The 17501-nt window shown below is 33.0% G+C and overlaps 1 protein-coding gene across 3 annotated transcripts; it reads right to left on the bottom strand.

Moving 5' to 3' along the window:
- Positions 1-4870: 4870 nt before the first annotated feature.
- LOC126671121 (uncharacterized) lies at positions 4871-12979 on the bottom strand. Of its 3 annotated transcripts, none has more exons than XR_007638935.2 (7): positions 12802-12979; positions 11454-12520; positions 10309-10506; positions 9326-10022; positions 6643-9214; positions 5536-5833; positions 4871-4990 (listed from the first exon to the last, which is right to left on the bottom strand). XR_007638935.2 is itself a non-coding variant. In XM_050364835.2 (7 exons), the coding sequence occupies exons 2-7, from the start codon at positions 12463-12465 to the stop codon at positions 5804-5806; spliced, it is 4434 nt and encodes a 1477-aa protein (XP_050220792.1). In that variant the 5' UTR covers positions 12466-12520; positions 12802-12979; the 3' UTR covers positions 5405-5803. The 3 variants fall into 3 exon arrangements, 2 of the variants coding, with proteins under 2 accessions (XP_050220792.1, XP_050220789.1); XM_050364835.2 differs by lacking the exon at positions 4871-4990 and having other exon boundaries at positions 5405-5833; positions 6643-6893; positions 6969-9214; XM_050364832.2 differs by lacking the exon at positions 4871-4990 and having other exon boundaries at positions 5405-5833.
- Between the last annotated feature and the right edge of the window lie 4522 nt (positions 12980-17501).

Here is a 17501-nt window from a genome sequence, read left to right as displayed (position 1 = left end):
TATCGATATACAAAAAAGTCATTATTAGTTTCTAATTGGTATAATAATAGTGAACTTTCGTTTTACTATCGATATATAAAAAAATTCATTGTTAATTTTACTAATATATAACTATCAGTCTACTAAAAATTTACTGACAGTCGACTATTGGTTTACTATTAATATACAAAAAATAATCATTATTAGTTTATAATCGGTTTAATAATAGTGAACTTCGGTCTAGTATCAATTAACTAATAGGTAGTTAACTATTGGTCTACTATCAGTTAACTAATAGGTAGTTAACTATTGGTCTACTATCAGTTAACTAATAGGTAGTTAACTATTGGTCTACTGTCAATTTACTAACGGTCTACTATTAGTTAACTAATAGGTAGTTAACTATTGGTCTACTATCAATTACTATATTTGTTAGTCCTTTACGATTGCGACTTTGCTGGCTATTTTTTTTAAAAGAGGGAAATAATATTTTGGTAAAAAGATACATTTTTTACTATCAATTTATTAAAACATAAATTTACTATTGATTTACTATCAGTATTATAAATATATATAAAATTAGTTTATCTTTTGGTTTACTAAACGAGTAGTTAACTAACGGTCTACTATCAGTTAACTAATAGATAATTAACTATTGATCTACTATCAATTTACTAACGGTCTGCTATCAGTTAACTAATAAATAGTTAACTATTGGTCTACTATCAATTTACTATATTTGTTTGTCCTTTACGATTGCGACTTGCTGGCTATTTTTCTTAAAAGATGGAAATCATATTTTGGAAATTAACTATAAATTTATCGACGGTTTACTCACGGTTAACTAACGGTGTACTATCACAAAATTTATATTAAATTCTTAAAAGATGGAAATTAACTATAAATTTATCGACGGTTTACTCACGGTTAACTAAAGATGTACTAAAAATAAATTTATTAATTTTTTTTAAGTACAGTATGTTTAAAATACATAATTCAAGTTTACCAACAATTTATTAACCATATAATCATAATAAAATTTATAACAAGTTTCCAACGGTTAACCAACAGTGTATTACAAACAAAATTATTGGTGTATCATTAGTAAACCATTGGTTAACCAACAAAAAAAAATTACAAAATTTTATTATAAACCCATCTGCCTTCACCACCGCAACAGCATCTGTAAAAAAAAACTAAATCGTTTTTTTTAATCTAAAATTTTTGGTTAACCAACGGCAAAACTGTTCATAAAAATTACAAATCAAAAACTTCCTTCATCACCAAAATACTTGGCTCAACCATCAAATAACAACATCCAATATGTGGCTCACTAACGATAGCTGCAGCAGTAAACAAAGCCGTCGCACAACCGCTTATTCTAGCTTTAATGCAGGAACTCAACTTACTTCCAGGTCTAGATACTGGAATCTACATCCAAACTCAGCTCCAACAGCAAATAAATATATTAGCATTATATAATTGCGGCACCTCCTATAACACCAACATTTAAGAGCATAATCATAGGGTTTTTAGACTTTGAAATCCTTCATACTGCCCCTAAAGCATCAATCTTCAAAAAAAAATTAATGCATGACTAATTACAGAGCTACAATTTCTATTATTACTCAAAGAAGCTATGTGCTTATAAGCATTTGTGTGGTAATGATTTAAGATCAGAAGTACCAATATTTATCTTATAACCCATTATTTTTACAACAGGAGCTTTCCTATTCAGAAAATACACATTTATCTCAATTGATGCACGTAATTGGCATAATCAAAGTGTCGACCTCAATATCAATTAACTGAGATTGAAATAAAGAAGAGATTAATTACAACGAATTTAATTGAAAGCCCATTTGACAAAAAAATAATAATTGAAACCCTGATAATAGGTTTTGAGAAGAAATCAAAAATGAGAAATTGAAATCATTAACAACAACGAATCAACACAGAGATGAGTTACGCCGATACCAATAATCGACGATTGAAACTGAAATTGAAGTTAATAATAGCGTTGAATTTGAAATCGACTAGAGAAACACCGCAGTACAACACATGTACTCAATGAAATTGACAGTAAATTCAAATCCTTTAAACTCAAATAATCATCACCAGCTTTCTTTCCTACTGAATGTATATTTCAATAGACTAAATCGCAAAAACATTAAATAAAAGAGTAAAAAGGAAAGAAAGAAGAAGATTTTGTATTTTTGTAGCGAGACAAAACCATCCGTATTAGTGGGAATATTTTAGTGTTTAATGGTGCCTTGTCTAATTTCCTCATGATTTAATTGGACTAATGGTTCAAGTATTTGATGAAGAAAGTACATGAATACATACAAGCACGCACCCGTACATATATAAAAAATTATATTTAATAAATAATATTACTATTTATTCACTATTTTAAACTATCAACCCCTTAAATTTAAATTTAAAATTATTTTTTGCCGACTTTTTAAGAAGAATTTTAATTATCTAACACTTATAAAAAATAGTAAATTTTTAAGGAGAAAATTAGCTCAGATACTGTCTTGGGTTAAAATATTTAGATTTTTACTGTGACAAAAATTAAATTTGACTTATACGGTTGGAAACTTTTAATTTTGAATTATAACTTTATGTTTTACACAAATAAACTTTTGAATTTGACAACATACAAATCTGTTAATTTGGTAACACCCACAATCATCAAGCACTTTCCTATTTCTTTTAGATTTCCCCAAGATTCTTGCTGACTTTAATTATCTCTCATTAACCAAATATTTTTCCATTTTTGTTTGAATTTAAATTTGGTTGTCCTTTTTATTTATCATTTCTTTCATTTTTCTACCTCAACCACATTTAAAGCCGCCGCCGCTGGAGCCCAACCAACTCAACGAAATTTCTAAGAAGAGAAAGATGATGCCGGTCGGCGGGAGGTCGTGGCGGTGGTGGGTTGTTTTTCTTCTTCTACAATTCATTTTTAAAGTTTTTGAATCGTCTTTATTTTTTTATATTGAAGTTCATGTAGAAGAAGAAGGGAGTGACAGTGATTTCGAAAATTTCACTGTCAATGTCGTGAAAAAGAACAAACCGATTGCTCCTCCGCCCGTTTATATCAAGGTAATTGTTCTAAAAATTCCTTTTATGTTATTGTTTTTAGAGTTCAGAATTTCGCATCGTCTTTAATTAAAATTCTTTTGATCTTATAATAAACAACAACCTTCAACGTTGTCACTGTTGCATTTTTTAAAAATAATTACTGCCAGTATCCATGTTAGTTAACCATTAGGTCACTATTAGTACACTATTAGTTAATTTATAACAGAAACTTTAATTCTGCAAGCATTTCTAAAGTTTTGAATCGTCTTTGTTATTTTTTTATTTGCAGTTTTTTTCTGTCGAACTGATGAAAAAAAAACGATAAACGAAGGCGGTTTGAGTTGAACGAAGAAATCAGTCGTTGGAGTGGGATGAAGATAGGCGAACGATGAACGAAGGTGCGGCGGCTTTAACAGCTGTTGTCTTTTTTTATTGTAATTAGAATATTAGCAATGATGTAAAAATAATTAAGGTTAACTATATGTTTTCTAATGGTTAATTAATAGTTAACTAACTTTGTATGATTTTTTATATAAAACATGAATATATATTGATAATTACTTTTTTTTAATTATAGTTAACTAATATGTGACTAATAGTTAACTAACAGTTATTTTTATACGTATGATTATTTTTAAAATAATTGAAATTTGATGTTCATTTGTTTTTTTGTTATATTTGAATAATTTTGAAAATAATTACGGGGTAATTATATGTTTCCTAACAGTTAACTATTAGTTAACTATACTTGTGTTGGTTATCTAAAAACATGAATACATAATGTTAATTATTTTTTTATTAGTTAAAGTTAACTAACAAGTGACTACTGGTTAACTGGCAGTTAACTAATTTGGTGTACTGTTAATTTTAGGATATATTATTGTTAGATTTATCTAAAAATGATTTTATGATGTTAATAATTTTTTATTAAATTTAATTTATTAATGGTTAACTACATGTAAACTAGTATATCAGTTTTTTTTTTACAAAGAAATGAATTTATATTATGTATTCACATTTGTTGATTGTTTATGATGAGTTGATGAATTTCTTGTTTTGCTGGATTTTTTTTGTTTTTCAAATGCTTGTTGTTTTCATTTTTTTAATCATTTTATTTTTTTGGTTTCCCTTTTTTCGTTTATGGCATATAATTCAAATTATCAGTTGCTATAATTAAGGATTATTAAAGATTCTTGAATATTAATTGTTATATATTTATGCTTTGAGATTTTATAGGAGATTTTGATTCTTATAACCATTTCCTTCCTTTTTTATAGTTGACAGTAATCCTCAAATATCATAAAGTTATTTGTGCAATTTGAAAACTTAAAAAGTATGTCATCAACTTTTTTTTAGTCAACAGTAAAAATCTAATTAATTATAGTCATGTAGGGTACTTATTAATTTTTCTCATTTTTAAGATGCAAGAGAAAAACAATAATTTTGACTTAATCTGAGAGATCAATAGTAATTATTTCAAATATATAATACTAATTTCAAATTTATAACTTTTTACCTATAAAAATATGAGTTTGACTTTTTATTTATAAAAACCATCACCTTTGTAATTTATGTAAGCAGTAAGCCTATCCTTGATCTTAAACCATTACAAAAGAAACCTTCTTTAGATGTACAACAAATATATTTACTCATGTTCATTCAGTTCCAAAAACCCAAATTTTGCTTCGGTTTTTTTTTTAACCAAGCCGAACAAAAGATTTAAGAAATTAATTTTTTTAAAACTGAACTAAACTAGTCAGCTCAGCTCGGTCAATTTCTTGGATCAGTTTACTAAATCCAAACTAAACCAAAAAATGGCGAGTTTTCTTATAATATCAAACCGAACCAAATTTATAATTTTGATTTTTCACTACCTTACTAACTAGCACCCACCTGGATCTTCCATTAATCCTCCAGGGCTCTGCATTGCAATGTACTGTAAATAACATTCCACCAAAATTTCCAAAAGCAAAATGTTTAAAACAAACAAGTTAATAGCAAGAACATAATAATGAGATCAAAATCTCACATAATTGTCATGGTGTCTAGTTTTCTGCAGCCAATTTGTGTGGTTTAGTTAAAGAAGCATAAAATTAGGTAAAGATTTTAGGTCTGCAACTAGTTACATGGTTCAAACTGAAATGTAATAAAAGTTCAAATTAAAGATGATTATAGAATTGCATCAAAATGTAATGACATGCAATTTTCATAAAAAGAAATAGTAGAATCATGACAAAAGATGATGAATCCCTCTTGTTTTCTCAACTTAATCTTTTTCATTGTCTGCTGTTTCCTATTTGGGCATAAGTTTTCCAAAAAATGTCTAGTTAATGAATTAAATTTCAAAAATCTACTTTATCCATTAACATCAGGCAATTTACAAGGGGCTTACTGCACTTAACAGATTAGCTAGCTACGGATAAAATAAAAGCACCATATCATTATTCAAGGTAGCAAATTACATACATATTTTCGAGCTTCCTCAGAACTTTGCTGAGGTCGGAAAATAGGCTGTTGGAAAATTCATCTCGTTGAACTTTTTTATATTCTTGTGCAAAGAATATGCAAGCTTCATCAAGACCGAGCAATCTGCCGCTGTTACTTTATCGTCTACCCTCACAAGTCAGCAGTTTGCAATACATTCAACCAATTTCCAAAGCTCCAATGCGCAGAAGCCACAAAGGTGGTCATCACAGCAAAACTCGACCAAAATCGTAATTAATGATGCCAACTTCTACCCTTTAGCATACTTATCTACATAGCCCTGAAAACATAATCACATGATCACACGATCCACACTATAAATAAATCATTTATTCAGAAGGAAAAAAAAACTCTGCTACTGCCAGAAGAAAACAGTCGGTAGTTTCAATTTTTGGCTACATTAAAACTAGTAAATCACAGCAGAAATAGTCGCTTTTCGTGATTATCTTGATTACTAAATACAATCTCGAGCTACTTTATAATCTAGAAACAGGTGAAGTTTCAGATTGATAAAACATAATTGTGCATCTAACAAATTTACCCTATAACCTGCATTGCACTTTGGATCAGTCTTATCTTATTTAAAGGATAGGAGTCCTTGCAGCCCCTTTAAGATGGATCTTGTTATTAGATGTATTAATAAATAAACTGATGAAATTATTTCACAGAGCAAACCTTCAGAATGTACTACCTATATTTTGTAAACAGATGAAATATAATGTCCTGAGGAAACTTAAATATGTACATAAATATACATAGCAATGCATGCTAACCTATGTTTCTCAAACAATATTTTAGATGAGAAGGTTGAAAAAATAACATATTCTTCTGACGGCCAGTCATCATCACAGTCAAATAAACTTATAAGTGGAGCTCATATTATGAGATCTCTATCAACCCATTGATCATAGATAAATAAGTCATACCCCCCAGTTAGCTATTTTGGAAGTGGTAAATGTATCTAAGAATAAATGAAAAATAAGCATGTTTTGACCTGATTTCAGTAAAACTTGACAAGCACAAACTTGGTGCAACACTAGATCTATTAGCATTTCCATATAAGAACGGAAGACTGAAATGAGGATTTACCATCACTAGTTTAGTTAATTTCCTCTCTGATGAGTTGATGTACTGATTTATCTTTGGCTTAGACTTGGGTATGCGGCGCCTCGACATAGCTCCTGCCACCTTATCAACAGTCTTCTTGACAACAGTCTTGAATATCTCCTTGCTCATGTTACCTTGTCTCCATGATGGCTTTAAAACCTCCTTTACAAAATCTGCAAGGCAAGCCTTGAAAAGTTTCGTTGATCGTGACTCCTTGTCATTCCCGCTCTTCCCTGTGGACTTGATCTGGTCAATCTCCATGTCACCAATATTTGTATCCTCTAATGCATCAGAACTAGACTGGCTACCATTTTCGACATCACCAACTTCTGCATCTGCTGTCTCGCCAAAGTCCTCTTTATCAAGAGATGAAGCAAGAGTGATGCCACCAACCTCTTTCTTCTGATTGTTCTCTTCCACATCCAGTGTCTGGTTTGAACCTTCGGGCCTCGACATGATATTAGCATCACCGAAGGATTCCCATTTCTGAATATTATCAGATTTTTTGCACGAGTTTGATGATGGTTCAATGCTATCAAAGAGTGGATCATACTGGTCTCCACCTGACCCAGGAATAACCTTCGCAAGTCCTTTAGCAGACACTGGCGAAGACATTACCTGTCTTGATCCAACACCTTGCGCATCAGCTGAAGCATGGCTCAAACTAAAAGGATGATCATGCTTGCCACCATAGGTTGTCTCTTTTTCCTGACTGAAGAAACCAGAACTGAATCTGGAACTGAACGGCTTATCAAAAGTAGATGCAAAAGGATTAAAGTGAGTTGAACTTCTTGGTACTCCAAAGTCAGGCAGATGAACAGATTGGTTTATCTCTTGATGGTCTGGTGGGTATCTAGATGAAGAGCTAACTTTTCCAGGCAATCCATGGAAGTTATCAGAAACAGAATGATGTAAATCACTTGATGGCTGTTGCTGCTGCAAATATGGAAGAATCTGAGAAGAAGAATTCAAAATCCCTCCTGGAAGTAAACTTTCACCAGGGAAGGACTGCATTCTCATTGCAGGTAATTCCTGTGAAAAGGACATAGACTGAGGGTAATTGTTGCTCCGTGTAAAGGAACCCAAAGTACTTAAAGAACTTAAACCCTGTATAGGAAGTTGTTTTAAATGATCTACAGAAGTACCAATATTAACAAATTGTTGACAGGATGGGTTGCTTCCAGGTAGAGTCTTGAACCTAGAATCTTCTGCATGTAATAGAGATCGATGTAGTTCTTGCAGCGGAGGGTTGGCTGGAGGCTGAAACTCACCAACCTGAGAATTGTTAGACAACTCAGTTAAGTAGGGTGGCCTTAGGAACCTCTGGGAATTGAATTCACTCCTTGGAGGCAAGCAACTCGGTTGAAATTGCAAAGAGACACCTAGCTGTTCAACTTTTCCATCTATGGTCGGGACTTGGGGTGGCAATATTGCTGGACGTGGCGGCAATGAGACAGAAAAAGAATTCAAAGCTACTGGAAAAAGAGAACTTTGATTGGGCAACATATAAGAAGGATAACTTTCCAAAGCAGCAGTTTCAGATTGAGATGCTACTTTCTGCGGCATGGAATTATAATCCCTTGACAGCTGTGCCACAGGCATAGTGATATGCTCCTCTGAATTTAGGGTAGAATGAGGAAAGGAGGGGATATGAGGAGGATAATGTAAGGAATCTGTTGAAGTATGAAGAGCTTTGCTACTAGGAAGCTTCTTTGGAGAAGTTGTATATACTTTATCAGGTGATGAGTGAGAGATGGAAGAATCATCAGTTTGTTCAGCATGATCGGCATCTTCAAGCACTGGATGTGATGATACGGGATCAGATTGCTGGACCATAGTTTCCTTCATCGAAGAAAATGCAACCTTAGATGCCTCACCATGGGATTCCAGAATTTTAGTATCAATGGCAAGTGTAGAAGGAAAACTACCAACAACCATTGGCAGGTCAGATTTAACCGACTCCGGAAAATTCTCATCCATACAAATAGGAGCATTTTCTGACCTTGCTTGAAGTACTTTAGTTTCTAGAATTTCAGCAGCAGCCTCTCTTATGCTGCCAGAGTTAATTCTGTCAGTATCAACTGATGCATTGTTAAGAGTATCTCTTCTGTTACACATAACTATGTCAGCTTTTGCAGCAGGAATACTGCTAGCTCGAATATCACGGTTGTGTTGCCCTTCCTGGTTCATGATTTCCTGGTCATGATCTGATACTCTTAGTGAGCTTTTCTTGCTACCTTCACGTGTATTATCATTCTTTGATTTAGGATGAAGTTCCATATATTGCTGCTTGCTCCTATGATGCCTTGGTTTATCATTTTTCTCGGAATTATGGTGCACATAGCGACAGGATGCCCCACGGTAGCACTTACCCCGGCTAAAATCGAAACAAGCTTGCGTCTGACCTTTGTCCCGTCTCATACTGCCACTAACTAGCTCCCTTGCATGCCTAAAGGAGGGAGACCTGCTCCTACTTCGATTCCTGGGAGACCTGCTCTTACTTATCCGGCTCCTTGGGGACCTGCTCCTACTTCTTCGATTCCTAGGAGACCAGCTAAAACAAAAACCAAGATATTTAGTTGCATCAACACACAAAAATTAATATACATTATGCCATGAATGTAAAATGTCGTAAGTAGACTAGAATACTAAGAAAGTTCCTTACCTGCGAGATCTACTTCTATTTCCTCTTCTCCTATGACGACTTCTCCTCCTTCTTCTCCTATCTATAGGTGACAGACTCCGACTCCGACTCCTGCTTCTCCTTCTTTTGCTACGCCTCCTATCATGTCGTGAATCATCAGAGTCGCTACCACTACCACCTTTTCTAACCAATCTTCCAAACTCATCTATCTTCTGTGTATTTGAAGTAAATTTTGCAGTTTTATCTTCATTCTTATTCTCATATGTACCACTTTGAGCAATATTCCCTACACCTCCATAGGCATCTTCTTTAGGTAAACTCTTGGAATCAACAGCATGGTTGGTAGATAATTGGTTTTGCTTAGTATCAATATATTTAGTGCTCACAGCAACTAATTGAGAAACTATTTCAGAGTTGGCATCTTTTAAACATGAACCCTCATCATTTTCCGAGCTGTCATTAGAAGCATAATCTTGCAAAAGTTTGAATGGGCTACTGCCAATCATAAGTTCACCAGGATATTTGTTAGAACTGATGGCTTCAACAGCCTCAGCAGCTCTAGATGAACTTTTATCATCACCAAGGGTTGCAGCAGAAATATCTCTGTCATCGACAAAGGGATGTTGAGTAGCTTGAGCTGAATCAGTAACTAGGGTCTGAACTTTGGACACTAGCGTCCCAAAATTCAAGTTATCACAATTGGAGACCAATTTTTGCCCTGTATATTAATTCACATTTAGTTCAATAAATAAGCAACAGAGCTTTCATTCTAGTAAGTTCAACATAAATATCTCGTATCAGAAGCACAGCTTCCATGAAATGTTCTTGAGTCACTGGTAAGTAAAAATGAACAGGTATTATAAATATAGAAAAAATTGCAAATGAAGCAAATTTAATTAATAAAAAATGAGAAACGAAAGTAAGATATTAAAGCTTGCCTCAGAAAGGAGCAGAATTATGTATAACTTCATGAACGAAAAATTGTTCGTGATGGTAAGAAATACCTTGCTCATCCAGTCTTAGGGAGTCAGAGATTAACTCTTTATCAGATAAAAACACTGTGGCTGCATCGGTTTCTACTATAGCTGGCGGCGTATTTAACTTTTTTTCAGCATCCTTGCTGCTTTTTGGAATACTACCTTGAGTTGATGCTTCAAAAGGCTGATTCACTGCCTGGTCAATGTCAGACCCAGTGATATCATCTAAGAAACATAAGACCATTAAAATGTGTGAGAGAACATCAGACACACCTATCAATCTGAAAAGCAAGAAAATAACAAGAACTGTCAAGATATTACAGATAAAGTCGGTATATATATGTTCAAAATGTAACATTGATTTTCAAAAGTGCATTTTGGACATGAATTTTACTTTTCTATAACAGATGTATTAATATAGGTTCGGACTTCTAAACAAGGAGGAAGATATATGAATATAATTTCGAGACAAAATTTGAAATTCTATATTTTTAAACGTCTCAGTCATTCTTGAATAATTGAATTCAATTTCCAGTCATAACTTTAATTAACCAAAAGAAAACATGCAGATTATTAAATCTAAAAATGGCAATCGAAACTAAAATATAAAATCCAGAATCAGCTCAAATCACCCCTTTTCCAACCCAGGAATACTTCCAGTGAAGAAAAGCTTAACAACATAAGAGTATAATCACAAACTGAAGTGCATTCAATCATTCAAAGAGGGAGTATCTAAGCTTTGCTAAAAACGCCGAAACATAGATAATGGTTCTTTCCCAAGACTACAATTATCAAATGCAGTATCCAAATCACCAAAGGTGTGACATAGGAGCTTGTTTTTGTTGCTATTCTTCTGATGGGAAGGATACAAACATCATAGATTTTCATTCACAGGCCGTTAAGAAGGCATTGAACTATTTTTAGTATCTCTTAAAGTTGTACCTCCTCCCTAAGACTCATATATGCACGCACTAGACTTTTAAGGTTAAATGACATAAGAACTCTACATGTTTTATAGAACCTATATTGTATCATTTTGTATAAATATAAGCAATGAGAAGTCCAAAATTTTGGTTGTCTGGGTATAATTAAAAGTTCGAAAATCTTAGCAAACAAGAGCCAGACAAGACACCTTGAAATTACAAAGATAATATAAAAACGGATATACTAACCTTCCATTTCCATGTCATAATCAGTAAGTGATTGAGACACAGTAGCAACTACCATTGGGTTTGTTGGCATTGCAAACACAACTCCTTCCAGTTCATATTTCTTCTTCATCCATAAAAAATACTCGTGCCCAACAGCAGCTTCACTACCTAGCTCACCTCCAAACAAGAATTTGAAAGATGGATTCTTGGTTTCCTGTTGACGAACCATATCCTCGTAAGAAGAACCATTCTTAGCAATAAGTTGGCACAACTCTTCAATCTTCTGAACAGTTTCTTCTGCTGGCTTAGGTGGAGGAGAACCTGATTTTCTGCCAGAAACGGTAGGCGAAGAAGGTAGAATGGAAGGTATTGAAGGATATGGAGGTGGGGATGGAGGTAACGGCGGTGGAGGCAGGGGTGGTGGAGGTAGCGGTGGCAGCAAAGCTATGGATGACATGTGGGAGTTCCCAATAGTTGACTCTATTGTACTTCCAGGCAGCGCGGAAGTTGGAAAACCAGAAGTCGGCATTGGAGGTGGAGGTGGAGGTGGAAGTGGCGGAATTTGCTGCAAACCCTGCATAGCACCTGGCTCCCTAGGCGGCTGATTAATTGGATGTCTATACAACATCTGACCTTGTGGAGGAGCAAGAGGCAAACTTCTAGGAGGACCAGGTATCAAATGAGAAAGCTGTGGATTTTGTTGTGCATTTATATACATATGAGGCAAAGGAGCAGATCCATGAGCAGTAGGCGGCCGATGCAAATAAGGCTGACCAGGGCTTCGGATCCCACTGGAAGCAGGAATTTGGCCAACCCCAAAATGCGGGGCAGGCGGAGGACGCTGATATATGGGAAATCCCGGCTGACCAGGGCCAGGTGGGAGTTGAGGCAATGGTAGTAAAGGACCTTGTTGGAAAGCCGGAGGAGGAGGTGGAGGCCGCGAATGCGGGTGTAAATACGGAGGAGGAGGCGGCAACCGAGGTTTCTGAGGACCCTGTCCAGATTGAGAATTATAACTCCCTTGACTAAACATCTTCACTTCTTCTGCAACTTAATTACTTTCTTATGGAAATATCATATTTATGTAACTGAAACACAAACAAAAAATAAGCTTCTTGTTAACTGTGTACTCATTAGCTTATTATACAACTTCATCATGCAAAATGCGCCAACTCTAGTAATCAATCACATACAATAACTAAAAAATAACCACAAAAAAACATGTGAATACGCATAAAAATACGAATTCATACACTATAAAAACACAAACATTATAAAAATAAATCACTATTTTGTGAGTAATTAAGCATGAATTGAGTGACTAAAAATCCTCAATGAGAAGATTAACACAAGTGTGAAGTAAGCTTACCCAGCCAAATTAGAAATAGGAAAACCTAGAAATGGATGATTGGAAGAATTGGAGAGTAAATTCTAGGGTTTGTAGATGGGGATTGAATAGTGTTTGATTTTGATTTTGATAAACCCAAATGAGCAGGAACAAGCAATTGCTCTCATGCTTATGTGTGTGTAGTGAAACATTTTTCTAAAATCTAACATCAATTTGAACTTATATTTAACTTTTTTATTCTTTTCAACTTGATTACATTTAAAATAAATAAAAAATCATATATAAATTAAAATTTCGAGAATATTATAAAAAATTATCAACTTTATACGTTTTCTTAATTTAATTATATTGTTTAAATTTTGTCATAAATATACTTCAACTTTCTTTTCTTTTTTTCAAATTCATACATGGTTCTGTAATTGCTGAGGTGAAGGTCAGTTTCACTCAAAAAAAAATGAATGTCACATCAATACCGTGTATGGATTTGAAAAAATTAATAATTAATGTATATTTATGATAAATTTTAAAAGGCGTGATTCTTTTGAAAAAACATGTATATTGCTGAATTTTTATGATATTACCTCTTAAAATTTTACTACAAATTAATGTTATCTTATTTATTTTAAATTAATTAATGTAAATTTATATTGTCTCAAATTAAATAAATTATTCAAAAGCATGTTGATCAATGTTAAATATTTAACTAACGATAACTACAAAAAGTTTCAGTTGATTATTTTTATTTGAATAATTAAATATTAGTAATTTTAAACTAAACCAATAATATGAAAATCAATATAAAACATAAAATTACTCATGAAATGATTGAAAACTTCACTAGAGTTTCGCCGTGAAATTTTCCAATAGCTGGAATCTCACAAAAAAATTCCGACCGGCGACGGTCAATGGTGGCCAATAGCGCGAAAGATAAACAATCCAACTTAGAATGAATGATTTCCGAAAAATAATATAATTTGAATTTAATTGAACATTTTTAAAGTTTCGTAATCAATATATGATTTTACAAGTTGATTTTGATCTTTATAAAAAATTTAGGGGTCAAATTGCAATTTTACGCACCTAAATACATACTTTCGAAGTTAATTGGTAATTTTACGTATTTAATTGTGGTCTTTTAAAATTTTAGTGGGTGAATTTTAAATTATCTAAAGTAAAGAAAAAATATTCTTTTATTATCTCTTAATTTATTAATTAATTTAATTATTTATAAATACGATAAAGATATAGAATTTAATATATCAAATATTTTTGTCTTAAATTTAAATAAAAAAAGAATTTATAAGATATATATGGTTATTGGTAGCAATAACTTTTACCTTCGAACTATGATGGTTTTGACGATCGTCCTTGTCGCTGAGTTCCCACCTGTCAAGATCAACAAGTTAGAAAAATTCGAGCCGGTGTTGGCTCGAACACCCTCCGATGCCTAAGTCAGTCTTTGATGGAGTCTCAGTGAGAATAATAATATATTACCTGGCTTAGGCCTCTCTATATATATATTTTGTGGTCTTTGTGTTGTAGTATAATTGTTCCTCATTGATCTTGGTTATCTCTTTGTTGAGATTTGCCTCTATCTCTGATTTCAAGGAATCTCGGTATTATCTTGACTTATCATATATTGATGCAGTTATAGTTGCGTACTGGGTTATGGGTTAGTCAGGTTGGTCTCTGGGTCTATGACATGAGCCATTATTGTGAGTGTTGTGTGTTGTTATGGTCCTTTATCCATCAGGACTATTAAAAGTTAAGTGTGTATATTCATTTGAAGAGAGACAGATTATTAAAGAAAGAAAAAAACACGTAAAGTTATTTAAAAAATATAGAAAACTTTTCAAAACATATAAATACAAAAACTTTATATTTTCTTATATTCAAAGCAACAAGTAAAGGATCTTGATTCATTATAATGAAGAACTACGTTCCGTTCTAATGGCATATCTCCCATTAGTTAAGAATGAACTCTTTATTAGGTTTATAGACAAGAACTCCATTTTTAAATTTGGGTCCTAAAGGATGTCTAATTTTGTGAGTGGAATATGAGTTAAATCTTTCTTGATTTACGAGGCGCGCGAGCCATCTGTCCGTCGGTTGACCGGTTGGTCTGATATGGTCAAGTAAGGTCCGGTTTGGCCGGTGGGGCACTTACTCTACTGTTTTTATTTTTGAAACGTTATATTTTTTGTAACGCTTTATACAACAATGCTCCACAATCATGATAACAGTTTTATTCAGTATTAAACTTATTATCATTTTTTGGTTTTCACTTTTTTATATAAAGACAGCCTTATGTTCTTCACTTTTTATATGCAAGATACACAGTCTTTTGCAAACATTTTTCTCAAATATATCATCATCTTCTTTATTTCTCTTCTTTAGGAGCTATACTCATTCTCTAATTATAGTTTGAAATTTGTTGAATTATATTCAAAGTTCAAGTTCTCTATTAGTGTACATTTATTTCAATTTGTTTTATTTGATTATTATGAAATTGGAATTGAGATTGGATTGGATTGGATTAGGTGCTGCGTGTTGACCTTTATTTTATTAATCCATTAAATTATGTTTCGCTGGATCTCTTTGTAATTTGTAACTTTGTTTTGATATATTTCTTTATTGGCACCTGGCTACGCTTTGTTTTGTTGTCTTGCATCACTTGCTTATAAATATATGAAACTGGAACATTTCTATAATAGTTAGTAATGTGTTTTTTTTTTAAATTTTAAAAAAATAGGAACAAAAGGACGTGCTTTTAACGTAAACACAGCATAAATATAGAGCCAATCAAAGGAACACAGAAGAAAACACAATTACCATCTCATTCTTCATTTTCTCATCGCAATCTTTTAAATTTATTCCATAATGACATAACCATTTTTGTTGGATTTGTTGAATGAGTTGTTCGTAAAAATCATATGTAGTGTTGCATCTTCATCTACATGTTTTGCTAATCTATTAAGCGTCAAACGTAGGTAAATACACATATAGTTTTATTTTGACATTTCATGTGGTGGTATAAATGATGTGTTAATGGTTATACATTTGCTAGGGTTTATATGAAGCGGTTAAAAATGAGAGGATATATAGAGCCATATTGTTGGATTTAATTCCAATCAGTTCAGGGTAATGACGGAATAATAATTAACTCTTTTAGAGAAATGTAGGAAGAATCAGAATCCAGAATTTTTATTTAGAGAAGAAGTGGTATGCATTTTAATTACATTTAATTAATGATTGTATGTATATAAAAAAACTATTTGTTATTATGGCAAATGAAATATTTTGAATGGAATCCAAAACCCGAACAGGGTCTGACATTTCTACGGAAAGCGGCAGCATTTGGATATTATAGCGCTTCATTAGACATGTTCGTAGGCCGGGCTCGGGTCGTACCTACCGAGCTTTTTGATTTTTTAAGTAAATCCAAGACTGACACAAGACCAGACCAAACTTCATTTTTACTATTCAAACTCGGCCCTTGCACTCTATTTCTGAGGGCTCGGACCGAGCTTTTTCGGGCCTACATATAAAATTGATAAAAATAGAAGCTCGAGCAACCTACGAAATATCAAACTTTTTTGAGTTCGGGCTCGGGCCAGGTTTGGAACAAAAAATTAGTGTCAAAATCGGACTCTGAGGATGGGTCGGGCGGGTAACCATGGCCATGAAAAGGCCTAAACTTCATACATACTTGAAACTATTTTGTTATGTAGTGAAGATAAGTGCAAATAAGATAAGAGGATGAAATTAATTGATCATGAGATGAAGAATAAAAAGCTAACAGAGAGAGAAAAATTGAGAGATATTTTACATAACATGTGGTGAGATAGTTTAAAATTAGAAGCAAGACCCGATGCTTGTCCCATGAGAAATCAACATGAAAAAAGGGCGAGAGCCTTTGAATGTTGAGTTTAACGAGATGAGCTGCCGGGAATGTGGTTGCATTCGTGAAGCTAAATATTGTGTAGAATGTTCAAAGGCTACTAATTATTTATGTTAGGTTCAAGTTTTTATTTTTTTAATCAATATTTTATGCAGGATGTGTTGAGATTATTATTGAATTTAAAAAGAAAATCGCAAATACTTTATGTGTGAGTAGAAACACCACTTGTAGGTGTGTGTAAGTGTGAGAATCCTGCATCCTACATTGGTTAAGAATGAACTCTTTATTAATATAGAAGAACTCCACCCTTTGGATTTGGGCCCCTACGAGTAGCCAATTTTATGAGTGGGGGTAGAAGTTAAATCTTTTCCAATTTACCGCGCGCGCGACGTCTGTCTCGGCCGGTTAGGTCTGGTTTAATGTTGGACACTTATTTCTACCGTTTTAAATTTTGAAACATTATATTTTTATAACATTTTATACAATAATGTTCTACGATAATAATAGCAGCTTTAGTCGGCATTTAAAGTATTATCTTTTTTTTATTTCACTTTTCTATATAAAGACAACTTATCTTCTTTATTTTTTAAATGTAAAATATACAGTGTTTTGCAAAAACACTTTCCTCAAACATGTCATCGTCATTTTTTTGTTTATTTCTCTTTTTAGGGGTTTTAAGTCACTCTTAATAATGAAGCAAGGCTTAAAATTCCTACCTCTATTTGTTCAAATTTCTTATTACTATTTGGTAAAGACCTAAAGATGATCGTTCAAGAATATTAATAAAATTAGAGTTTTTGTGTTTAATCGGTGGTCATGT

This window comes from Mercurialis annua, linkage group LG3 (assembly GCF_937616625.2).
Source record: "Mercurialis annua linkage group LG3, ddMerAnnu1.2, whole genome shotgun sequence".
NCBI lineage: Eukaryota > Viridiplantae > Streptophyta > Magnoliopsida > Malpighiales > Euphorbiaceae > Mercurialis > Mercurialis annua.
Note: the sequence above shows the minus strand (reverse complement) of the source record. Positions and strands in the feature narration are given on the sequence as shown.

Coding starts and splice junctions, on each gene's coding strand:
- LOC126671121 (XM_050364832.2), bottom strand. CDS start 12,465: ATGTTTAGTCAAGGGAGTTATAATTCTCAATCTGGACAGGGTCCTCAG. Junction 9,215..9,325: donor AATAGAAGTAGATCTCGCAG/GTAAGGAACTTT, acceptor TTTTTGTTTTAG/CTGGTCTCCTAGGAATCGAA. Junction 5,834..6,642: donor AATTAACTAAACTAGTGATG/GTAAATCCTCAT, acceptor TTATGTTTTCAG/GGCTATGTAGATAAGTATGC.